Here is a 26,575-nt window from a genome sequence, read left to right on the forward strand (position 1 = left end):
ACCGTTCGGCACAGAGCAGTTTGCCTCTCCTCTCCTCTCCTCATCTAATAAAACAGAGGGCGAGCTGCCACTCACTCAGGCTTGGAGTAGTTTGACAGAAAAGCATCTATCTGTCAGTTCATGGAGCCAGAGACCAGGGTAATTTAAAGCCTCTGCTCAGGTTCAATACCAACCTTCCGGATGAATCTCACATCAAATGAGATCAGCGTTTCCCGTTGAGCTACTGTGTTAACAGTAAGTGGAATGCCAGCATGTATAATGCAACTCAACGAAATGCATTAAGACAATGCGGACTATATTCAAATCTTCCTATAGGTTGAGAAAGAGGGAAGTGGCTTTCTAAAAATAAAACGGCGATAATGGATAGTGATTTTTATTAAACAGTTTTCTGTTTGCTTTTCATTTACATGGTGTATGCATTAACAAAAGTGTTAAATGAGCTATTATTTGATAGAACTCTGAGATCCTAAATACTGTATTCAGTGAAGAGTCTGTAAAATATCAACATTGTTTTGATAAAAACATCTTTTATTTGCAATGTCATGGAAAAGTATGACACTTCCCAAAATAAGTAATAGAAGTGTAACAGCGGCATCATGGGTGCAGTTGGGTGCTCCCACAGGACAATGAAGCCAAAACACATCAGAATTGGTAAAGGAATGCCTAAATCAGATTAGAATTGAGGTTTTGGAATGGACTTTCGCTGACTTGAATCCAATGGAGAACATGTGGACTGTGCTGAGGAAACTAGTCCATGCCAGGAGCTAACAAATGTAGCCGAACTTCACATCATCCTTCGAGAGTAGTTGTTAAAATCCAGCCAGAGGGCTACCAGAAGCTGCTGGGTGTCTATCAAAAGCACCCAACTGGAGTAAAAACAACCATGGGACATTTAACCAAATATTAGAATTACTGTACGTATCTGTTTGACCCAGCAGACATATAATAAGCTGGAACTCCAGACTGCCATGATACACATGTTCTTTCCAAGTGGATGTAAACTTACTGTACATGTGAGTCTCCTTCAGATGATTCTAAATTAACCGGCAGCCAGCTTTATCTGCCCTGGACAGTGAGTGGACTTCATACTGTGGGGCTGGCAAACGCAACCTGGTGGTATTACGGCTTAATCTTCAACCTTAGTACTTCCCCTCAGCTTTTCATTAATCAGCGGGAGACTTAAGAGGATTGCACTTTCGCTAACATCACAGCATAACAATCCTGAAGTACGGAGAGAGCCGATTCCAAAGTGTAAACACGACGCAAATCCTCTTAAAAACACATCCACAGGAAGGGAGAAACTTTAGCAGCACTGTGGGTTAATTCAATAAAGTTGTCGTATAGAATAAAAATAGTGGCCTGCACTGGAAGTAACAGCAGAGCAAGCGTTTTAGTCTTTGAGGTTACTTCATCAGCAAATGTGCAGCGCAAGGAGAAATCCAATTGAAATGAAATTCAAACTTTGTCCAACGGTGATGGTTAACAAAATGCCATTGATATCAGTGACTGTTCAACGAAAAGAAAATGCGGACCACATGGTTTGCAGATAATCAACGGGCTAATCAACAGTCCTGGAAAAGATTCTACTCATTTCATCCCCGTCTCTCGAGTAGCCTAAGGGGATTCAACCCAGTCAGCTCGATCAGGATCTAACTGACACTCTGACAATCCCCTTCACTGCTGATAAACCTGAGGATCAGATGAACCCCCGCGTAACAGCGAGCCCCTGCAGACAATAAGAGCAGAGAAGCTGACTTAGCAATAGCCTCTGGTGGTCTGCTTTCTGCGTGTACAAACAAGTAAATTCCAAATCCATTAGCTCGCCCGACAGCTGAGCGAGGCAGTCCGGTCCAGGTTCGTTTGATCAGCCGATTCCCAGAATGTTATCTCGACAAGTGTGCAAATGATATTGATCACACATTGACCGCTGGCGGTTCTCACTCCTTGTTTGAAGAAGTAATTAATTGGAGCCTGATTCTGAGAACGAACAAGTGTCGCTGGGTGTGTCACTTTCGGGATAACGTTTCAGGGCATTACTAACAGTTGCCGGAAACCCCACGGACAAATGCAGAGGGGTTTATTTAAGAAAGGGAATGCTCCACCTGTGAGTCAGTCGGATCGCTGACATAGCTGTGCTGGGTCCGAAGGCAACTGTCCAGGGGCCCGTGGCAGCGTGTTGGGGGCAACAGCTTCAGAGGGAGGAGGGTTTATGTTTCTGGCTGCAGGCAACTGTGCCCACATGTGTAACTAGCAGTCTGACACCAAGGGCTAGAATATAGACAGAAATTAAACAGACAGAATGGGAACTCCTATTTAAATCAACAGATTCTTGGTCATTTTGCAGGCTCAGTGGTCGATCAGTCCTGAGATCACTGTGAGCATCATCCTTGCTTGTGAACGACTGAGCCTTTCCAGAATGCCCCGTCGTACCCAGTCATGTGACTATCACCTGTTACCAATTAACCTGTTTACCGGTGGAATCTTCTAATCAGGTTTATTTAGCATGCCGCAAATAAACAACACAGACAGAGGACAGTAACAATCTAACAATCTGTGATCGCCCCCAAATATCCCAATTGGCGCACCATGAGATAGTAGGTACACGCATATATCTACAAAAATCAATAAAGGTGATCTGATTAAATATCACACATATTGTTTCTGAACTGATTTCAATTGGGTTGAAGTCAAAAAGGAAGTAACACAGTCATTACAGTCCATTTTATCTGTGTTTTACACAGTGGCTTTTTGGGAATACTTTTGCCATTTTTAAATTTGTCTTCTGAATGATCTGTCCCAATAGTCCTGACTGGTGCATCACTAGCTGATATACTAGGGAATAAATAACCGGGTCAATACTGCACAGAAGCAATTTCTCAGAACTGCAGTACTCTAGCGGTATAAAATCTAGGTGGAACTAAAATCCATCAGTCACAGGAAAAAGTCATACAACAAAACATAATAAATAATGACATTAACAAGGTCAAGATTGTATTCCAGTAAGCTTTGGTGTTGCAATGAATTACCCTCATTCCACAGAGGGAACATCTACATACTCTAATTCTATAGTGGACACTGCCTGAGGCAGCGATATAGAAGAGGGCAGCTGGGGGTTTAAGGTTTTGTCTGCAGGCTGGGCTGCAGGCTGGGCTGAGGCTCTCCAGGGAGCTGGAGAAGGGGACAGGGGCTGTGGCTGAGGCTGAGACCGAGGGCTGGTGGCACATACACAACTGTCCCGGGGCCGAGGGCTGCTCAGAACAATAAAAAAAAAAAAACCACACCCTATGGCTTTAATATGGCATGCCTTCTTCTGTCCTCATATAAGAAGATTAGATTTTCAATAAGGATTACATCACCTAGGGTTAATCTTGAGCATATTAGATGCTTATTTTTAACATGTGAACAGTGACTAATCTTGCTGATGTAATGAAATGTTTTATATTCCATTTTGTCATTTGTGATGTTGCTCATTTAAAAATCTAATTCTTGTTTCAATCAATTCTTGTTTTATCTTGACACTTCCATGGGCTGCAACTGCACATTAGGTTATTTTGTTGTTCTCTGTATCTGAATTGGCCGGTGTTAGCCAGTCGGCTAAAGTTATTTACCTGAGAGCCCAAGTGACTTAGCTTACTGCTGCCCCAATACAGCTGCGACTAACAATTATTTCCATTACTGATTAATCTGACATTTATTCTCACTTTTTTTTCCTCAAGGTTGTATCTTTAAATTGCTTATTTTGTTCACGCAACACTCTAAAACCCATAGATTATTCATTTCATACCATAAATGACAAAGAAAAACAGCAAATCCTTATATTCAAGATGCTGGAAAAGGGAAAAGTTTGACATCTTTGCTTGAAAAATTACTGAAACAACACTATTCCTCAACGCAAAACATCAAAGACAACATGGCTGTCAGACTGCTCACAGAACAGAGACCACAGTACATCATTCCAGCTTTATGTGCAAATGGGCGGGACAGGAAAGGAACGGAGGAGGACAGCAACAAGAAAACTGAGATGTTCTGCCTGAAAATAGCAGCCAGACAACACCACAGCCAGCTCAGGCGAGACGGATTTTAAAAATCGGAGAACACCTCTTCTCATTCATGATGCACAGACGTGCTGATGAAGAATCACAGTAGACTTTGTGTTTGTGTTGTCTGTTTCTTGTGTATGTAACCTACCATTCTCTCTAAATAAAATCGTGGAAACAGTGTTTTACAAAAACCTTTGAAGAAGCATCACAAAATACCAAGTCTTTCTGAACTGTGGGGAAACCACAGAGCTGTTGTTCCCGGTGTAACTGCCAGCGTTCATCTTGCTTGCATGTTTTCTGTGAGTTTACTGATGTGGATGAAACGGAGCAGAACCATCTTAAATCGTAGACGGGGCAGCGCAGCCTACAGTTAGAGAAATAAAGACCACAGGAAACGACGAACAAGTTTGAACGACGGCCGACGTCCGAAAGCACTGGAACTCGATAATCTCATTGGTGACCATCGGCCTGATGTTTATTGTTGTTAGAAACTCTCGACTATGAGCTGCCCTCTACTGGATTCATCCATGCCAACGAAAAGGAAACAGTTACAGTTACATCGTTTGAGATGGTTATGTCCATCTCCATTGTTCGCAAACCCCAAGTGACCCAAGTGCACCTTTAACCACATCGAGATATTCTAAGAAAACATATTTCCCCACACAGGAATGTTAACTCCCGCTTTTGACGTGAGGAGGATGAAGACAAAGAAAGAAAGACAGACCAATCATAACGAGTCACTCAAGGATCCCTCACCAGCCTCAAAGATATGCATCTGGTCTCATGAGGGCCCATTATGTGTCATGATCCATCTGTGCATGTACTTCTCGTGACAAAAGTCTGCTCGCCCTGTACCTCTTTTTAAGAGTGTGTGTGGTGAACGGGACTGAGAGGATGGAGGGGAATTCCGTTTAAGTACGATGGATAGAAGCTTGCTGCTAATGAAAAGAAGTATTTATTAGCCTGCCAATCCGCCCGTCGGCCAAACTCCCCTGAGGGCTCGTGCCCGGCAGATAGCGAGCATTTCTGAACCGGGGTCAACCGTTTGTAAAGCGCTGCCACTACGCATGTTAAAATGATAAAAAGGAGCGACTCGAGGTTACACTGTGGCACCCAGAGGAGAGGAGAATACGGGCTCAGGATTCTCACAATGCCGTTCATTTTCCCTTATCTTCTCAGGGATGCCTGTGGCCACCGCGGTGCCCCAGCAAGTGTTCTCTGCAGAATCTCCACTCCCACAGCCTGTAACAGCACAAACAGAGCCCCCCTCACACACACACACACACACACACACACAGGCATGGAGAAGAATGTACCATGAGGGACCACCAGCTGTTGCAGTGACCGATACAGGGAACGCCCAAAATACTTCTATCATCAAAATCTGGCACGCACATTCTCTCTCGTGCGCCTCCACACCTACTGCGAGATCAGCACGGTCAGGTTCTTTACGCTCTGTGACTTCTTCTGAGATGCCTCTCTGCTTGTTAAAGGAGTTAAGCTAATAATTACGGTGAAATCTTCCGAGACTCATCCAGCAAAGCCATTTATTAACAGGCCAAGAGCTCATCAGAAACTCAGCGGGTCAACATATTCCTATCCGGTCATTTCTTCAGATGCCTCCGCGCTGACTCAAGGCTCTTTGGACAGAAGTGCTAAAAATATATCCAACATCCTACTACAGTATGTGACACCTGAGATTAACAAATGAGAGAGCACGCTGAGCGGGGCACACTTGGCGTCTGATTTCAAAAGCATTAACACTCCTCTCCCTTTAATGCTCCCACTCATTTCCAGTTCTCACGCTGTTGAAAAGCAAACTACTTAACCTACACTGCGCCCGACACTTGACACCTATAAATCATAACACCCCATCCGTGCGGCATCCATGCCCAGCAGTCTCACTTTTATGATCCATTGAACGGACTGGAAAATGGTTGTTTCAGCTGCAGAGCATCGCTTTTCAATGACCAGCTGCAGCTGAAGTGGCCTTCGACCCGTTCCTCCGTGTGTGTCTGAGAGGTTTGAGGTCCGGATGGTAACCCAACCACTTCCTGTATGCCACCTAATGAGAATAATCATCCCATAGTTTGATTTCAAAAGCTCTGCAGGGCAGAAATGGCAACAGCCAGCGATGTTGTTCTGGATTTTGAGGCAGAATATTTCTGGTAATATTGAGGCCAGAAGCTGACAAAACGCTGTAAGACAAGTCAAATATTGGGCTGAACATGTAAATAAATAACAGTTATATGAATACAATGGTTTGTATGAAGAAATATAAACTTTATACTGTCCTTTAACCTCCAATCAGATGGTACAAAAAGGTAAATGTCATCCAAATCCAAAACTGTTTTTTCTGTGCTAACCTGGTTGGAGCTCGACTGTTTACCCTGATTACAGACATTTGCAGTGTAGATGACCATGAAAAGGCACTGTTCTGTGTACACAGATATAAAATAAAAAACATTTCAATATATTTTAGAACTATGGTTACGCACATACTCATACAGAACTAGTGTTACATCCAGGCAGTAACTATTGCTGTCAATTGACATGACTGAACCTGAAAAAAAACCTGGACATCATTTCAAATGTACTTTTGGTCCAAACATGGCCCCGCCTGTTGGCTTCCAACAGGTCCAACAGATTCAGGAAGGGCATCCATGCTCTACATAGGGTTAGGATTAAAGTTTGACTATGTTTTTCAATAATTTTCTATTTTAGTCTATCTGTTTACCCCAACAAGCAACATTTGCTTTACCTCACAATATATTTTGTTTTTTACTGGATAGTGATTGGACCAGGTAGGACTGGGCGATCTAACCTTAAAATAATATCATATTCCTTAATATAATATCTTTTGGCCATTTAGTGATACACAATATTCACCTCAATATTTTAAAATCAGTGCTGGGACTGGGCAACAGAATCAAACATCACAATATTTCTGACCAATTAGGCCATATTTTGATATCAATATTGCAACAATATTTTATGGAGGACTATTGGTACTTTCACAAAATACTTACACAATGAGATTTCTGATAAATAATCATCAGTAATGTGGATTTAACGACAAACTGCGGAAAAAGCAAGTGTAAGAACAGTCTGGGAAGTCCAGAAAACGATATTACTCTACTGTAATGCAGCCTTTAAAACCAGGAAAAGTCTACACGCTTTATCACAATATTACGATATCCAAGATCTAACACAATATATAGTCTCGTATCACAATATCGATATATATATATATATCATGTATATATAGCCCAGCCCTAGTAACAGGGTGAGTGTTTAATGCTACTACTTAGGTGGAAATACTGTAAACTTTTGCATCAGCAATAAAAGTAATCAAGCTAAGTTAATGCTACCAAAGTTAGCTAACACACATTGGTAAAGACAGGAGTCACACACAGTCCTTCAAAATGTCAGAGATAACACAATTATTCTAAGACTAATTTCCATGGTGGTCTTTGATAAAGTCAAAAGTCTTGGAGGGGACGCCATTTAATGTTGTGAACACAGAAGGAGTGCCCGTGAGCTTCTGAGTAGCATTAGCAAGCTAACGTTGTTGACCTTAGCCTACCAGCCAAAATGCGTTAGCTCCAGTTACACAAGTGATGCTAGCAGTAAGCACCACATATGGATGATTAACATTATGCGGCTGATTTGGTTTTATGGAGAGAGTAATCGGTGCTTTCACAAAATGCTAACACAATAAGATCTTGATGAATAATCAGCAGCAGCATGATGACCGGGGGAAAATATTACTACACCTAGAACCGTCTGGTGAGTTAAGAAAATGACATCACTTTGACATCACTTTACTGTCTCATATAACATTATGGATATTGATATAATACTTGCGAGGTGCATTTGATCAACTGATAAGGAAATACAGTACAAAGCTTTGTATTTCATTTTACATTTCATTTAAATCAGTAAACTAAAAGCATTATTTATTGATGTATCCAGTTGCATATTTGACCTTTAAATGCTCATTTTGGGGCTCCACACAGTAATCCTGGTGTACCTGGAAAAAGTGACAAATTGGACTTGTGGCGAGTGAACAATAGAACTTTTCTACACACTACAGTCTGCGATAATGCCATAACCATGCACACTTTCATTCATCCCCCACTGTCAAGTGTGGGTAATGTGATATTGTGCTTCTGGAACAGGCCCTTAGCAAGCAGATGGCCAGCTATTCAAACATGTCTGGATGCTGGGACCCCAAGCAAAACCAGAGAAAAGTGGAGACCACAAGAAAGGTTGCATAGGAAATGTGCGCTCGAACGTTTGGAATGAGAATGATACAAGGCGAGGCTTTGATTTAGCTGTTCCTCGTTTTACCAGATAAAATCCAACAGCTGTTACAGAAGAGGGGAACCAGCTGCCAAACTCAGCTCCATCTTCCTTTTTTAGCCATTTTCAACGAGACCATGAACACACCCAGCGCTGAAGAGCTTTCTGTCTTCAGATCCAGCGGGCTCATCATGTGCAACAAGCAGACTGAGGGGGGATCCGCTGAGAGCCAAGCCTCACCTAGTCGCGGAATAGCGGATATCATAGCGCATGACTGGCTCTGAACACACACTCCCTCTAGGACTGAAGAATTTCAACTAATTCTGCTAAGTCCAGAGGCTGAACTGACCGGGACGAAGGCCAACTTTACCATTTTCAATGAGGGTTGTAAAAGCATGTTTCGATACGAGTAAACGTAAACAAACATTGTTCATCATCATCACCCACTGATGACACCAATTCCAGGAAATAATCACACATTCTAAAATCTGTGAGCTCTCCTCAAGTTCAACAAACACTGCCACAGCAGATCATCACAGTTTTTCTAACTTGGGCAATAAATAGGCAGCTGTGTATGTCCGGCAGACTGCTAGCAGGTGAACAAGGCATTTGACATTTGGCTCACACACATTCCTACATCAGCTGACAAAACCCCAGAGCTCACCACAGCCCACAGCTTCTATACTGCAGTGAGCAGTCTCGTCTGAGTGTGCTGGATATCATGTAACATACATTCAAGAAAGAGATGATGGTTACTTCGAGGTTTAAAGGAGCACTGTGTAGTTTTGGCTGATAGTTTTTTTTTAATCAGAAGATAAAGAGATCTTCTTCACTGACTGACTTTTTTGTACTTAAACCAATGCAATAAACCTACTCTTTTGTTTTCATGACTGAATAAACTGAACAAACAAACTGTACTTAAAGAACAGCACAATTTTAACTGTATTACTTTGTTTGTATTTGGCGGACCCTGCCAACTTTCTAGCTTCAAACAGTGTTCTGGTACCTTATTTTCCTCTGAGAACAGCTTGTTTATCAGTTATGGAAAGAAAATATATTCCTAAGTCTGAATTATTACCTCAGTTATATAGTAAATATTAAAATGCTGAGTTTAAATTCCTTCTCTGAAACTACATACTGCCCCTTTAACTGTTTGGACGTGAAAACAAAGCATTTTTGAGCACCAAAGATCGTCTACACACACACACACACCTAAAAGCAGGATGAAGTTCATGACGTGAACTGAGACGCTACCTATGAATTTAACATGAATCACACTAGCAAGCGTCGAGCGCACCTGAACAATAAAGACCCTGTTTTTTTTTTTTCTCTGACAAGCAGAAGTGATGCTCGTCAGGAAAGTTTTTTTTGTTTTCTTTTCTTTTCTTTTTCTTTTTCCTCACGTGAACCATAGTTTCCCTTTGTTCCGTTTTAATGAACGCCGGCCTTGAACTCACCTGTTCGGTCAGCGGCGTGTGTGAATCAGCCGTCCATGCTGCCCGAGTGAAACACAGCCTCGCATCCACGCCGACGAGCTGAGAGTGCGTGATGAGGTGAGGCTCCACTTCAGCTCACTGTGAGTTTCCCCTCCAACAGCCGACGCGCTTTTCGGGAAAGTAACGGTCTGAAAGTAGAAGAAAGTCCGAGTCCAGAAAGTGTGTGTGGGAGAACCTTCAGAACCTGAGGCCGTTTGTCTCGGTGGGCTGGCCAGAGAGAGAGAGAGAGAGAGAGAGAGAGAGAGAGAGAGAGAGAGAGCGCTCTGGACAGTCAAGGCAGCTCTGCACTTCTGATGGGCTTCAACAACAGAGCGGACAGGCGGCTGAGACAAGAGGCACGGAGTCAGACAGGGTGGGACAGGAAACGGCAAGGGGTCGCCTTCGAAATAAAAGCCCATAACCTGCCGCACCTCAAGAGGCACAATAGCATTTTCTTCATACTTCTATTTCAGTAGGCTTCCTACCAATTTCAAGTTCCCAATAGCTAAATAAATTATGTGTGTGGTGTCCAGTATAATAATGGAGTTTTAAAAAGTAGCCCTGCCATAACCAGCAGCAGCGTTAAAGGATAAGTTTAACCAAACTTGAATTCATTGATTATGCCTACTCATTCTGATGCGGACTGAAGAAAAGCGTTGATGTTTATACTCCACAAAACACTGCTAGAGCTTTGCAGCAAAACAATGTTCCAGCATTCTCCTAAACTACTGAAGTAGATGGGGACTTTATATGAAATGTATTTTAAAAAACAAAGCAAAGAAACAAAACAATTGTTCCATAAGGTTCCAGTGTAACCCAGGTTTCTGGAAGCATTAGCATGTCACCCCAGACATGGGGTGACATGCTAACACTTTTCGCTTAGCAGCTACAGTGAAGACTTTGGCTTAATACAGAGTGTAAATCACGCCTTTTGGAGAGTTGGATTACAAAGGACAAACATAAAACAACCAAAATACTATAGAAAACAAAAAAAAAACATCCTAAAATGGCTCCATACATTCAGATGGATGTGAGAAGATGTTATTTATACCCTATGGCTGCTTAGCTAAAAGTTTTAGCACACACACCCTCTAAAGCTCAACCATGTGTCATGACTTCACGTAAGTTCTTTTCACACCCATTTTGGATCTCAGGGCTTCCATAGACTTGGATTACACTGGATGAGCTGTATGGAGCCATTTTATGTTTCTTTTTGGTTTTGTTTTTCAGTTGTTTTTTAATGTTTTATAACAAGTAGCCTACCTATCTACTTACGTTGTGTAGCAGAACATGATAAGTAGGCTACAATACACTGATATATATCAATAATTGCCCACCAATTATATAACTTATTATTCTGAAAGGGATCATTCATTGAAAGTACCATCCCTATTAGTAACTTGGAGCAAAAATATGATTGATTGATTGATTGATTGATTGATTGATTGATTGGTTGGTTGATTTATTATCTCGAAATGATTTTCACTGATTATAAAAATAAAAGTGCTTTTCCCCTAATACCAGGTGGATTAAAGTTGGGTTATATTTGAAGCATTTCCCCGTTCCTGTGCTTTATGAATAGAAACGAGCTCGAACACGAGGCTTTTATTTTGAAAATTCTGCTCAGACATGCTGCCCTGCCTCTGCTGGCTTAACAGCAGTACCACTAAGCCGTGGCTCTCTGTCTGTGCAGACAGGGTGACCGGCTCAGACAGACAGCTCCTGTTAGGCACTGGCAACCTGGATTCACCCCATTGAAACCACTGAAAACATATGAATAAAAAGTAAAACGTGGCCCTCCGATGATGCTGTTCACACTGTAGCAGCATTGCAAAACCTGCAACACATGGTGAGACTGATTTAAATATGCTCACATCTACACACATCTAAAGGACTCCAGTCAGCCAGTATGTTTACCCACCCACCATTATATTCCAACATACAAGTCATGGTCAGTTAGTTCAAATTATTTTATTATTCTTTTCAGTCTATACAACACATTGTATGGTCTAACTACAGTTCATTCTGCCATTTAGTTGAAAGCATTTTTTTTTTTTTGAATGTCCAACTCCAGCTTTGTGATCACTTCAGATGAGAATGAACAATGACTTACAGAGCTGTGACTCTCCTCCTCGTCTGTGCGCCTACGTTGATGACGTGTGACTGCCCTCTGCTGGTCACCGGTCGATCTACCTCCCAAATGTACATGTATGTCAGTTTCAAAGTTGTGAATGCATCCTGTTTAATCCAGGAAGTGCTGAGATGCAGCTCAAAAAAAGCAAAACAACAAGAGAGAAGCCGCTTGGTGTTCACTACTAAAACATTTTTTTTTATTTTACTGCCAGTGGCCACTTTATTAGTTACACCTGCACAATGGAATCTACTGTTATTAGCCATGAAGTATACTGCATGATCAGCTCTGATGACACTGCCACAGAGGTGTTAAATGAAATATGTAATTTAGAGTTGTTGTTGTTGTGACTGCATTATGTTCAGGGGTTTTTTTGTAATATTTTTCCTCCCTCATGGTTACGACACCACTGACTACCAACTCAGTAACAACTAGATTTCTGTATAAGGCTGCATTCATTTAATATGATCAGACTAAGTTATTTAATTCTTAATTAATTATTCACATTGACTCAACGTTACAGAAAACCTTTGTATTAAATGTGACCCCTTTCATCCAACTAATAAGATAACATTGTAAAGGACAATTTACATGTAATTAAAACTAAAGTCTTAGAGTTGATTTATGATTATGATGATGATGATGATGATTATTATCATTTTTATTATAACTGTTATTATTATTGTTGATGATTGCTGATTACGCAACTTTGTTTATCACCTTGGTTTTATTGTACATGACTTATCCTAGTTTGATGAGAATTGCTTATGAATAAAGCGATGACAAGTTTTACAAGTCTTCTACACACACACACACACACACACACACACACACACACACACACACACACAAAAACAGCACATTACCTCTGTTAATGTGTTAGCTGTCACACATGGTTAGAAACACTGGGTTTCTGTAGCCGTGATTGGTGTCCACGACAGTATGCAGCAGCAGGTCTGTTTGGATTCTCACTTTCAGCTTGTGCATGTCAAACAGAGAATACAAACTCTCTGAGTTGTAACTGACCATGTATATAAGTAGCACCTCTGTAGGATAACCTGCTGTACATTTCACTGTCTGTTAATGAGCCCAACAGAAGTGGTGTGTCCATAGTATACCCAAAAGTCACACTTGAGCAAAAGTAGAAATACCGTTTTAAAATATCACTTTTTTAAACTGAAGTTTTTTTTTTTACTCGAGTAAAAGTCTTAGTGTCTGATAAAACATTAAATACAAATACAAGTAGTACATTTATTTTTACATCTATGTCTGACTATGATTGACCAGTTATCATCATCGAATTAATATTAAGAAAATTGACATGACGTGTAACCCCTAATTATAAAATCACTCAATAATCAGAATTCAAATCTGACTGCTGATAAATAAAAAAACATATCTTATCAATAAAGAGTGTTAAAAGTACAATATTTGTCTCTAGAGTGTAGTGTAGTGGAAGTACAAAGTAACACAAAAATGGAAATACTCAAGCAAAGTCCAAGTATCTCAAAATTGTATTTCAGTAAAGTACTGTGTAAATGTCCGAAGTCACATTCCATCACATATTGCTGTCATTCAGAATGGTAACGTGTCCACATGTGATCCACACACACTACACGTTGATCGTGGCAGCTGTGGGTCTGTCGGAGGGGCCGTGTGACGGGGGCGGGGAGGGCAGGCTGCGGACACACGGGGGCGTTCCCTCCCGCTGCTCTTACCTCCGCCGCCCGCCAGCGGCTCACCTGCCAGGTTGAAACTGCAAGACCGTAAACACGTCTTATGACTAACTGACCGACGGGAGACTGTAACAGCAGAGCGCCATGGAGGCTCTAGGGACGGAGTCCCCCGTCAGAGCGGGTTACCACAGACTGGAGGTCCAGAAAACGACGTGGGACGTCCCGGAGAGATACACGGCGCTGCGGGCGGTCGGCTCCGGAGCGTACGGGACAGTGTGGTGAGTGTTCCCGGGGAGGAGGCGCGCGGCTGCAGGTAAACTGACGAGGAAGGAGCCGCAGAGTTCGTGTCAGTCAGTGTGTTCATCAGAGGTGTTTGGACCTTTTAGACTAATAATCCGATAAAAAAATGTTAATCCCGCCCTGAATTATTTTAGTAGGGACTGTAATAAAATGCCGGACATAAAGGCTGCATTGTACAATGTTAACACCAATCTCGGGTAAAACTGTCTTATAGGACAAGTAAAGTGTGTATTTTACATAACAAAACACATTGCGACATTTAATTCAGATTACATTACAATCAGCCACCTTTAACATACACAAAATGATTATTATTATTATTTATTTATTTTTTTAATCATAGCAGGCACTCTTAAATGAAGGCCAGGGGTTGCTGTTTTGTAAATGCTCAGAGCTGCTCACCTTCCTTCACTATCGGTATGGATGCCTTATCCTCACAAAATGATTTTCTACTGGCCGCCTACATTTATGTAGGCCTCAAGTCTGCATTCCACTCCCAGACTGTGCTGCATCCAGTCCAAGAGGCCTAGATTACTGTGACATCTGCTAACAGAAGCATTATTGTCCCGCCTGAGGCGAGTCAGCAAGTCAACGCAGGTCTCCTCCGATAGACAAGAATCTCCTCCACCAACAGAGAGAAAACACAGGAATCCCAAGAAGTCTCAGACTCACGTCTCTCTAATGATAAGCCGCTGAGAGACAAGATCCTAGTGCTGGTATTATCACATTGGGTCAGTGTTTAACAGAGGAGACCTCAGTCCTGATTGGTTGACTAATGTTTGGATAATAAACTGTTTTCTTCCATGAGAACTACACTGCAGCGGCAGCGCCCAACTGTCCCCTTGAATTAGTTACGTCTTATAACTTGATACCCTCCTGAATCCCTGTTATCTGAGGCACACGTTGTTGCAAGTTTATATCTTTGTTACAGTATAAAAGACTGTCCTCTTTGAAAACAAAACTCAATCGTCTAGATCTGTTTAGAGTGTTAGAGTGTTATTAGGATCAGCATCAAATTGGACTCAGCCTTAGATACCAGGCACCTAAACACACCTGATTTTCTTCCCTATCCCTATCCAAAGAAAGTGAGAAAAAAAAAAATTCCTGGATTCATCCCTTTACCCAGATCCACACCGAAAGTTAACTATTCTGTCTGTCTATTCTGACAAACCAACAAACCTCCTTGTTGTAGGTAATTACAGTGACTATATTAAAGAGTCTTGGTGGGAAGCCAGTAGAAAGGACACTGATTTATACACAGTAACAGTCCAGCTGAAATGACTACTCATGTAACTGATCAGTTCCTTTTGATGAATGATTCGTCTTAAATGTCATTTATCAGGAAAAGAAACCTAAACACTTGCTATTTCTTCCGTTTTATAGATTCTAGATTAGAACGGTGGTCAGACGCAAAAAAAAATGAAAATGAAAAATCTGTCTGGAAAATGGAAAGTCAGTCAATCACAGTGAATCAAATGCTATTGTATAGATCGATCACAAATAATGTAAATAATCATTGAAAGCCTGAGATAACAGTAAGGGTGTGAGTCATTTCACATGTATATCAGTATCAACATACAGGTTAGAATTATTAAGTGTTCCGTGAAGTTTGCTGTATCAGTGCACTGATGTTACTGTAGATAATATAGTCTGTTGTTGACCAGTAAAATGCTCTGCCTCCATTACAAAACTTCGTCACAAGTGTTCAACATTTAAGAAATCAATGAAAAACCTGTCGATTTATTGATTTCGGAACCGTTTTACTCTTTCACATCACTATCAGCATCGGCCCTAAAATTCCAGCGTCGGCTGTATTTTGTTCCCTTGCGCTCAGTTCTGCCATCGACCAGAAGACAAAGGAGAATGTGGCCATCAAGAAGCTGTATCGTCCCTTCCAGTCCCTCATCCACACCAAGCGGGCCTACAGGGAGCTCAGGCTGCTCCGCCACATACAGCACGAAAATGTAAGAACCCGGGGAGAGAGAAAAAAAAAAACAAAAAAAAAAAAACAAGGGCTTGGAGAAAACACTTGGAGTGAATGGTTTCTCTTTAGCAAGAGGGTGGAAACTCACATGAAAAATGTGTTCAGACTCGCTGTCATACAACTGTAGAAACTGTAATTACTGTCAATCCACTCGGTCTATATTCAACCAGGCAGCTCAACCTGAAGACAGAGACAAGGTGAGTTGGAGGTTAAGCAAACTTTGTTGACCATTCAACAAAAACTGATAATCTCATCACTGCTGGGAGTGTTGTGTGTTGTCGAAACCCTCATGGTTCAGTAGTTTTGCTGAAGGCTTGAGGAACTGCAAACACTAACAGAACTACCTTTGACTTAGCCTCAATATTTACTCTAATCAGGAAGTCAAGCTGAGACAGAGTTGTATTTATGAATTAGACCTGAGTACACAATAAATAGTCAAATAGAATAAAATAAAACGGATCTTGGTAATGGTAATGACATAGAAATTAAATAATGAATTCATGTACATCAAGATGACAAAATGCAGTCTGAAATATCCTTATTTGAGTTTTAACATGGACTAGAAATGCAAATGTGATTTTTATGTGTCAGGTTTTAGTCTACTAATAATACCGATTCACCTAACTTCACATAACTTAATTAATATAATGTTTTTTCTATCACATGGGTACATGTCAACAAGAAATTGTTTGGGGTTTTTTTAAAAATTATTTTAAGCACAAACATCTTCGACAGAAAGTGTAAGGGTAATGGTGACAGTCCTGGATGCACTAATGCTTTAGAATCAATCCCTGGGAAATACAGCACAGAAATATAATAGCTTAAAGGCTAAAAGTACGATCAAAAAAGAGATTTCAGATTTCATCTACGCACCCCAAAATTGATGGACAGCCAGCCAGTATTGTCCTAAACAACTGATGTAGATTGAGGCTGCAAAAAAAACTGAATGAAAACAAACCATAAAATTGTGTCCATACAGTTTGTTTGGTGTGAGATCACCTGTGCTAACGCTTTTAGCTTAGCAGCTACAGTTAAGATTTTGGCTTTTAAACGGGGCTAAATAGCATCTCTGGATTTTGGACTTAGCCTACACCTTATAAGCTCCAGAAATGTTATGTAGACTAATGACGCATTTTTTATTTAAATCTGGCTGGACTGTCCCTTTAAAGATCGACATGGTGATAGCTGAACCAGAGTTCCAGCAGCCATAGAGGCTTCTACATCTATAAACACAGCATTTTGTCCAGGGGTGTGCAGTGTTATTGACTCTGTGCTGATGTTGATGAAGGCTCTCAGTCGCCCAGGGAGTCGCGCTCTGCATTGAGACAGCTGGACGTGTTTCAGTTTGTCGAAGTCGTTTCACTTCTCATCCAGCAGGCCTCTTCAGTTCTAACCAACTGGAGGGGAAGCACTGATGTGACCCCTCGACCCGTCAGTGGTTTGTGCGTGAACACTGACGTATTGGATTCTAATGCCTTCGCCGTGTTTTTTTTTTGTTTTTTTTTTTCCCTGAAGGTGATCTGCCTCCTCGACGTCTTCACACCTGACTCCACGCTGGAGAAATTCCAAACCTTGTGAGTTGGGAGTCAAGAACCACATTCCTCTGCTGGTTGTCACAGCTTGTTGAGACCGGCTGTGCATGTGTGTGCATGTATGAAATGTTCGAGCGGGGATGCGTGAGAGCAAGCTTGTTATGGTCGCTTTGTGTGTATCCTCTCCATAGCGATGAGCCGCTGTCTCCTAACTGTTTTAACACACATTTGATCCCTTATCTGTTTGTTGACTCTCTCTCCAGTTATATGGTAATGCCGTTCGTAGCCCAGGATCTGGGCCACATCATGAAAAGGCGGAGATTGACTGATCGCATCATCACATACCTGTTCTACCAGCTTCTACGAGGACTCAAGGTACGTTTATTATTTTTTGTTCTTAATCCTATAGTCGTTTCTGCTAATGTTTTGCTGAGTTGAGTGCTGAAATCATCCCAAACCCTTCCAAAATTGTTCAATCCGAGAGAAATCCGTCGTTTAATTTCAGGCCAGTTTCATTTTAAGATGAACCCTCTCTGCAGTTCTCCTCTGCATTATTCCAGATCATTGTTGTAATTTAAATTCCCACATCTTTGCTGTCATAACTCACTCTCACTTCTTTCTGCGGACAGAAATTTCTTTAAATGAATGCAGCATTGCTCTGCGGACATAAGTCTGGCGCAACTTCAGCTTTTGCGGGAAAACCAACCACACAATTGACTTAAATGTAAAACAGAAGCACAACAAATTAGTTTCTAGATCTTCCAGCCTCCCAGCATCAAGCTGCTGCATTAACCCCTCCTAGTGGCCAAAGGTGTCCAACCGGCTGAGTCTCCAGGTTATCACCAGTGCAATATTCCACTTTCCAGTCCTGCTCTCTGAATAGTATACTAGTCAACGGTGTGCTGGGGTGCAGATGTGAGCCAAAGGTTATCACGCTGTAATGCTGGAAGCACAGAGGCTTCTGTTACAATCAACGCGACAGCTCGTGTGTTTATAAGCAGCAGGTGGGTGGTAACGATGGTGAGTGGTTCTGAATTTATAACTAGCTCGCTATTTGTTCGATGTGGAAATAAGAAACGGTTTCCTGACAGTATGTCGGTGTCGTATTTATAGCATGTTGCACAGTCCCTAAGGAGGCAAGAAAAACAATGCTGATACATTAAGACATACAATGACCATTTTCAGGTCCATCATTTAATTCATGATTTTCCACTACAATAGGTTTACATGCTTTATGCTCAAAAAACACATCTCATCCTGTCCAGTGCTGCAGCTCTGTATTTCCCCATCTTTCTCTTTAAGGCCCACCCTCCTAAAAATGCAGTCTCCTCTGATTGGTCAGCTCACACATGCCTGACCCCAGCACCTCTAACAACAACAGAGCAGCTGTGCTAGATCAATTCATACACAGCAAACCAGCCGCTAGGCTTAAAAATATTAGTAGGATTGTATTTTGGGGTCACTGGTGGCTTTAGTCAGCCAACAGATATGTCTCAATTATAACAAATTAGAGACATAAGCAGCATGGGATCATGGGAGTTGTTGTTTTCATTCTTTCATTTCTATGCGACTTAGGCAGAAATGTGGATGAATTGATGATTTGTATGGTCACTTTCATGGACTACCTTCCTCCCTCTCAGACACCAAATGAAACCCACCATTACCCTCAGTATGATTACACATTTCTCTGGGTCTGAACAATGTTAAAACCATTGTGATATTTCAAGTAGACAGCTTTTGTCTGCAACAGGAATGTGTGAACTCTGCATTTACATCCGGGTCAGCTGATTCTGCAGTAGACCCAGGTTTAATCACCTCAGCTCAGCTCAGCTTTGATCCAAATGTAAGACCCGTGCGAACACGCTGAATTCCATTGCGCAAAGTGATGACGCATTGTCAACATCCAGTGGTGGCGCCTAAATAAGGAAGGAATTTGGGATGAGGTCTATCAAGGATGTTTCATTATTGGACACAGTGTTGGAGGCGGATCCCCGTTCATTCCTACGAAAGCTGATCAATATTTTTTTGGAGCCATAAAAGCTCAACTTCCTGGGTGTGAATACCTGGATTGTCGACAGATAATCAAATCAAGCGGCTCTTCTAGACTTTTCAAATGTTATTAGACCGAATGGCTCAAATTATGATAGTGAAACAAGTCATGTCACAGGGGTTATGAGACATTTTATAGACCTTTCTTTCACAACGGGTCTGGTGTTGTTATCTCTTCTATCAGTGTTTCTGTGTCCGGCACATTTATGATGGAAAAGCGGTATCAGTGTGTACACCGCAGGAGATTTAGACTGTGACGGACTGGAGCTAGCTGGTTAGCATTTAAACTTCAGTGGCTAATTTCTGCAACACAGTGCATAGACATCGTAATATCAACACTGCTATTCAATATCTGCTCTTTTCCCAACAAATTCAACTAAAACTCTTACAGCTCCTTTAAATGAACTCCTCTGTATTTAAGTGGTTTACATGAAAATGGTATTAATCATTTAGTTTTAAACACAGAAGGAGAATTTGAATTATAGTCATTTATTTTTTTAAGGGAAATATAAGGAAGCAGGGTGGCAGTGGTGGTGACCTGACATGTACTGTCACACTCATTAAGTACACAAGATCTGATGTGATAATGCGCTCACTTTAAGAACTATAAATGCCATTCCCAGACAGATTGTGCACTGTGGCCGATGACTGCTCTACCCTTATTTATGGCTTGGCACTCACTGCTAGTCAATGTGTAACCAAGAGTGTTGAATGGAAACAAAAGAGGAAGCACGTTTTACGTGGAAAATAAAGACTAACTTCTCTAAAATGGCCTTTTGTCTCTGAAAGAAAAGCTTTTAAGCTTTAGATGTCGAGAAGTTTCCCCTTCTTATCTGTTGACACGTGTCCTTTAAGCGCTCTACTGTGCTGAGGGACGGAAAACACACAGAAACAGAGCGCTCGCAGTGGGCTGTGGGTGGAGTCCACACCACGCCACTTAGAAAACAAAGCGTGTGGGTCTGTGTACTCGGCTAAACGTTGTGTATGTGCAATATGTCCATGTACAATGTTTTATAACATGCGCTTAAATCTGTGCTCTCCTTCTTTACAGTATATTCATTCTGCAGGGATCATTCATCGGGTTGGTATTTGAACCTTTTTTACTGCAGCCATTGTGTCTCACTCCTTATCAGTGTGTGTTTACTGGAGCTGTTCACCTGAAGGAATGGTTTTAGGAAATGTGCTTATTTGCTTTCTTGCAAAGTGTCAGAATCTGGCACTCAACTCTTTCAGTAATGAGTGTCTTTAGATTACTTTTTAGTGTATAATGGAAGTCTAAAGTGTCATGTAGGACTGCAGTGACCTAACTCTAATTGAGTTTACTCTGTTCAAAAGATATGGACTTAAAAAATCCAAGCAATTTTAATTATGAATTTGAAAAATGTGTCTCCCGCATCGTCAGAACATACAGAATCATGTCCATAAGTGCTTTTGTGTTTTCTTTAAATAACAATATTTAGAAACAGCACAAAGAATAAGAATACTCAACTCATCCTGACATCGATCGCTCACAATCTGTGACACATATAGTCAGACTGTAGGTGACAAACAACCCAGGAGGGAATGTGACAAGCATCTGCAACTCATATTATAAACTCAAGGTGTAGAAGCCTTAAACAGAAACACATAAGAGCTGAATATTTACATTTTGACATCAATAGAAAAACATGAAAAGCGCGCTCAGCTCAGTCTAAATTGAACCCATGAAATGTAGGTGGCATAAGTAACACTACAAAAGTGAAAATAATGAATAATGCGACAGATTACTTTGGCAATTGAGTACACTTATAATCAGATCATAGTTTTCTATTAACTTGCCCAACACTATAAAATGTATGTTAAATTGTGTCCTTCGGACAGAGCTAGGCCAGCAGTTTCCTCTTATTTTCACTCTTTATGCTAAGCTAACCAGCTGCTGACTGTAGCTCCGTATTTATTGCGCAGGCATGGGAGTGATACTCGTTCTTTTAATGTAACTTTTCTGTAAGAGTGCAAATGATTAAAAAACTGTTTAACCCTCGCTTCAGTGTATTAACTTCATGCCATGACTGCTTTTTATTTCAGGATCTGAAGCCTGGTAACCTTGCTGTGAATGAGAACTGTGAATTAAAGGTACATTTTAAAAAAAAAAAATGAACTTGTTGCATACAGGATTATTTAGGTAGTTTGATGATTAGTTTCAGCTTTAAATCTGAAAAGATTTTTTATTTCCACTTTTCTTGTTAGACATGTAAAGTTGGGGTTGGTTAGGTTGTAGAAACTAGTATGCGATGTAACGATCCCCCCCCTCCCTTCTCTCCACACTTCCTGACTACAAACTGCCATGTAGCTCAACGGCCACAGCTGGGAGACGTATTCACAGCTAGCTCGCAATGTTCAACAATCTTTTATTCAATCCCAATTTAGTGTTTGGATGGGCCTCTTGTGAGAGGCCTGCAACAGTGACATGCGCTGGATTTATTTCTCTCTGTATCTCAGAGCATTTGATTTGTTGATTGCTGACGGGATGTCAAGAGATTTTCTTGCTCCTTGAATGACTCACCGACCCCAGTCGTCTTTTTATCCACAATGCAAAATGTAAAGTCGTAAAGTGAACTGAAATACAGGAATTGCAGCAAAAGTTGAAACATCTTTTCAGGGCAAAATGGACCGCTTCAGATTCTGAGTGGTGAACTTAAATGTTACTGTCTTAGATCCTGGATTTTGGCTTGGCGAGACAGACGGAGAGCGAAATGACCGGCTACGTTGTGACGCGCTGGTACAGAGCACCAGAGGTCATATTCAACTGGATGCACTACAGTCAGACAGGTAACAATATTACCTTCCTTAATACAAACGGTCTTACCGTGGTCAGTTTTGTTATGAATACAACAGAATATTGAGGTATTATGACAAAGTATTACGTTTTCGTTATTAAAATTCTCTCTCTGTCTCCCTCCCGGCTCACAGTGGATGTCTGGTCAGCCGCCTGTATCCTGGCCGAGATGATTACTGGCAGTGTGCTTTTCCCAGGGCATGACAGTATCCTCGCTGTAATAAAAACTGCGTATGCTCAATTTCAGTCGCCAGAAACTCATACTGTGCCAGGCTTGTTTCATGTTTAAAATATAGAAAATGTTGGTGCAGTATTGCGAGGCATTAAGGAGTACTCCACAGATTTTACCTGTTATAATTCGAGCTTACTACTCTGACTGCGATAACGGCCATGAAATATCTGCAGTGGCTCTTGAGGGAGTTTTTGTCTTAAATCTGAGTATATGACTGATTTAATCATCAGCCGTATCTCATCTCAGGCTTAACTTCATCACAAACTTCCCGTGTGAGGTTTAAAAGGTTAAAAAAAAAGTTCACCAAAATTCGAAACTCAGTCGCGATCCAGCCACCACCATGCAGAGAAAGACCTGCTGAAGTTCAGGCCATGCACACTGAAACAACTGAAGTAGATGGGGTCTTGTTTTGAAATGTAAAATGACATTGTACCGTACAGCTCATCTGGTATGATCAAAGTCTCTGGAAGCCCTGACAGCCAGATTCTTTTTGAGAAGACATTGTTTACAGCTCATTCTGAGCCAAAATCTTTGTGTGGATGCATGAGCTTGGCCCGAGCGTCGAGGAGGTGAAATAACATCTTTTCAAATCAATGTGGGATCTTGGGGATTCCAGAGACTAGAATAAAGATGTAGCTTGTTTCTTTTTCACATTTTAAAGCAATTTCCCATCTGCTTTAGTTGTTTAGGAGAACCAGAAATGTTGTGTGGACTACAGAGCTTCACCTGACTTTCCATCAGCATGTGTACGTGATGACTGAATTTAAATTTTGTGTGAACTCAACCTTTAAGAGACATGGCTATTCCCCAGAAAACAAGATTACGTTGCATTACAGCATGTGAAACGTAGGATCCAGCGATTTAGAAACATTCTACTGTGACCCCCTTACAGAGGCAGATAAACATCAAGATACTCAAGATTCTGTTGTCTCCTGCACATCCACCCACCTTGTGAAGTATTAAATCTCCAGATTGCTCCTTTAACTAGACACTTTAGTGGAACGCTGCTTGGAAACGATAAGATTTGGACTGCCTCCATCTACACAGTGTATGCTGTGCTATATGACACTTCCCTAACCAGCCTGTTCAGGTATTGATCAGCTGAAGAAGATCCTTCGTCTGACAGGAACACCAGACTCCTCCCTGGTTCAGAGGATGCAGAGTAAAGACGTACGTTTTGTCTACATCCTTTATTATTCTCGCTAACCGCGGCACTTTGCACCTTCCATGTATGACATTTAAGCCAACTCATAAATACAGAGTGCATTTGCGTGGAATCAGTGGAAAATTACACACATCTAACTTTGCCTTTTCTTGCATGTTCTTTACATGCTTTGGAACTGTTTTCCAGGCACAATCATACGTGCAAGGTCTTCCACCACAGAAGAAGAGGAACTTCAGGGAAGTGTTTTCATCCATGGACGATAAAGGTGCGCTCAACCGCCTCTACTTGTTTACTTCAAGCATCCTTTGGAGCGTTTGATCACAGCCAATAACAGACACAGTCTACGCGCGTCAGAGGAGAGGAGCCCCCTCTCGTTCGCCAAGTTGGTGCTGAAAGCTGAAGCTTTTTAAAGGAACAGTTCGCCCAATGAAAAGTCACCACCGTTATCTAGTCATTATTCACTCGCGCCCATGTCGATAGAAAGTCGGGTAAAGTTTAAAAAAAAAAATGAAACAAAGAAATCGTAGTAATCATAAAGCTCATCTGGTGTAACCCAATTTTTAGGAAGCGTTAGCATGCCACTCACTTCAGATGGCGGAAATTCTAACGCTTTTAGCTTTTTAGCTTTTTAGCTTTTAACATTTCAGTTAAATAAAGAGTATAATTCACGTCTTTTGGAGGCTTGGATTACAAAGGACAAGCTCTATAAGGACATTTATTTTTATTTTTTTTCCAGTTTTAAATCAAGTCCCCATCTACAGTGCTGCTACAATCTTATGTTATGAAGCTCTAGAGATGTTTTGCGGACTATAAAACTTAACCCGAATTTCCATCAGCATGGGGTTGAGTAAACAAAGACTGAATTTTCATTCATGGGTGAACTTACTTAGGTTTTATTATGCAAATAAACTTCAGCGCCTTGAGATGTTCAAAACCGGTATGGACAGCTGATTGCAGTGTCGCGTGGGCGAGCGTGCCACTGAGATGACGCCGTCTAGATCTCATTATAAGTTGTCTCAAGCGGAAAGAAGATTCACAGCCGAAGCAGGCGTTGATCACTCTATACCAGCCAGTTGAGAGAGTAATTTGATTCATATATATTTTTCGCTCTAGCATGTAAAATCAAAAGAAAGCAAAAAGTCTGATAAAAACTTGAACTAAAGAAATTCTCCAAAAAAAAAAAAAAACACAAGTAGGAAGATTTTTCTACCTCATTAGTAGTAGTAGTTAGTACAAAATATGAACTTCTTATTTACACACACACTCACTCACATATATATGCAATTTTAGGTACATAGACCTACACATGCATACAGCAAGTACTCATGATCTCCTAGTTACACAATTAACTAGTAACCTTCGTCTTGTGTACATATATATTAAGAGGAGCAAGGAATCATCGGTCAATAGTGGGATAAAATAGAGCAGCCAATAAAATTAGTTCTCAGATTTTTGAATGACTGTAACTATGAGAGGACCTGTAGGTGAAGAGTGTTTTGTGTCGGTTCCTCCAGCTGTAGACATTCTGGAGGGGATGTTACTGCTGGACCCAGAGACCCGGCTGACAGCTAAGCAGGGGCTGTCACACCCGTTCCTGGCTGAATTTGCTGACCCGGAGTGCGAGCCCGACTCTGAGGCTTACGACGACTCGTTCGAGAGCCTGGAACTCGCCGTCGGGGAGTGGAAGAGTAAGTATGGCTGAGCAGAGGAGGCTGGAGGTGACCGTTACCGTGGGGTTTTAAACCATGCCTGAGAGTGTCAGGACTGAGTTTATGCCGTACTGTCTGAAAGCATAAAAACCCGTTCTCCCTTCATACTCCTACCAGGCCTCATCCACATGGAGATCATGACCTTCGACCCCGACAACCCCAGCAAGACGGCCATGTAGGAGGCTGTGATGAGCTGGTGCCCTCCCAGTGTTTGGTTCTAAATCCACATACTGCAAAGGTCAACAACACTGCCAAGCTCAGAGAAACAAACATAAAATGCATAAAGATAACTTGAATGTTTTTTGTTTTTTTCTTACGGTGCATCTGATGTTCGGCAGTTGAACGGCAATTTCACTAAAGGGCAGCAGTACTTGGTATGGTGGCCTGTAGAGGACAACAGAGAAGAGAGATTCTGATGATGGAAAATGTCCCAACGTATTGCTAAAAAAAAAAGTTTGTTTCAAGGTTTTAAATTTTGACACGCAGTCTTGAGCTGCTGCCATGCAACCACCAGCTGACCCTCGTGTGCATGTCATGTGGACGTGATATGACACGTATACGGTACATGTGGCGTGTACAGTTTTGAACATATCCTTGGTTTGTAGAAACCTAAACCGCTAACATTTTATTCTGCTTCTTACTGTGAAATGAAAGATGATCGATCCATCCAGTGATGTATATCTTGGACTTCCAGAAACGTATTTGTCTAAGTCAGGATTCAATTCTGTAAGATATTTACTTGATTGCACAGTAGAAAAACACTGAAAAATCTATATTTGTTGGTAAATCATGAAAGACTGTACCAGTACAGCGTATATAAGTACACAGTAGAAATATAACCCTGCCTTAGTTACATTTCATCTTACCTGAGAGTTATTGTATATGTCTCATTTTGTATGATTATGTGTAAGATATCCACGATCAGTAGCGTGGATTCAGCGCAATATTCGTTTCTTTTTTAACTCGTCTGCAAAGATGTGGGAATTTATAATTGATCCTCATTTGTACTGTTGGAACTCACTCAACTGTTCTCAAATAAAACTTGAAAAGAATAAATGAAGGACCACGTTGTTGTTTATGAATGATATTAGAATGGCTGGAATAATTTAATAGTCTTGGGTGGATATCGGTAATATTAAACAGTCACATACTGTAATAGAAT

The 26,575-nt window shown here is 41.2% G+C and overlaps 2 protein-coding genes across 5 annotated transcripts in view; one reads left to right on the top strand and one right to left on the bottom strand.

Moving 5' to 3' along the window:
• LOC119023511 (plexin-B1-like) overlaps positions 1-10,178 on the bottom strand; it is a 70,776-nt gene extending 60,598 nt beyond the window's left edge. Inside the window, exon 1 of one of the 2 annotated variants that reach the window (XM_037105507.1) lies at positions 9,803-10,178. The gene's annotated coding sequence lies outside the window, so the exon portion shown is untranslated. The remainder of the gene's footprint in view (positions 1-9,802) is intronic. The other variant, XM_037105508.1, reaches the window with a different exon arrangement.
• A 3,474-nt stretch (positions 10,179-13,652) lies between these two features.
• zgc:171775 (STKc_p38 domain-containing protein) lies at positions 13,653-26,473 on the top strand. Of its 3 annotated transcripts, XM_037105513.1 has the most exons (12): positions 13,653-13,905; positions 15,762-15,891; positions 17,427-17,485; positions 17,707-17,818; positions 20,544-20,573; positions 21,557-21,604; positions 22,186-22,300; positions 22,442-22,513; positions 23,630-23,709; positions 23,891-23,969; positions 25,219-25,392; positions 25,531-26,473. In XM_037105513.1, exons 1-12 carry the CDS (start codon positions 13,772-13,774, stop codon positions 25,590-25,592), a joined length of 1,095 nt encoding a protein of 364 aa, XP_036961408.1. In that variant the 5' UTR covers positions 13,653-13,771; the 3' UTR covers positions 25,593-26,473. The 3 variants fall into 3 exon arrangements, with proteins under 3 accessions (XP_036961408.1, XP_036961409.1, XP_036961410.1); XM_037105515.1 differs by lacking the exon at positions 15,762-15,891 and having other exon boundaries at positions 13,780-13,905; XM_037105514.1 differs by lacking the exons at positions 15,762-15,891; positions 17,427-17,485.
• Positions 26,474-26,575: the final 102 nt, after the last annotated feature.

Source organism: Acanthopagrus latus, chromosome 7, assembly GCF_904848185.1.
Source record: "Acanthopagrus latus isolate v.2019 chromosome 7, fAcaLat1.1, whole genome shotgun sequence".
Classification (NCBI taxonomy): domain Eukaryota; kingdom Metazoa; phylum Chordata; class Actinopteri; order Spariformes; family Sparidae; genus Acanthopagrus; species Acanthopagrus latus.

Excerpts from the sequence above, each read along its gene's own strand:
- zgc:171775 (XM_037105513.1), top strand. The coding sequence starts at position 13,772 with ATGGAGGCTCTAGGGACGGAGTCCCCCGTCAGAGCGGGTTACCACAGA. Across the intron at positions 15,892-17,426 it reads GCCACATACAGCACGAAAAT|GTGATCTGCCTCCTCGACGT; the intron begins GTAAGAACCCGG and ends TTTTCCCTGAAG. Across the intron at positions 20,574-21,556 it reads CTGCAGGGATCATTCATCGG|GATCTGAAGCCTGGTAACCT; the intron begins GTTGGTATTTGA and ends TTTTTATTTCAG.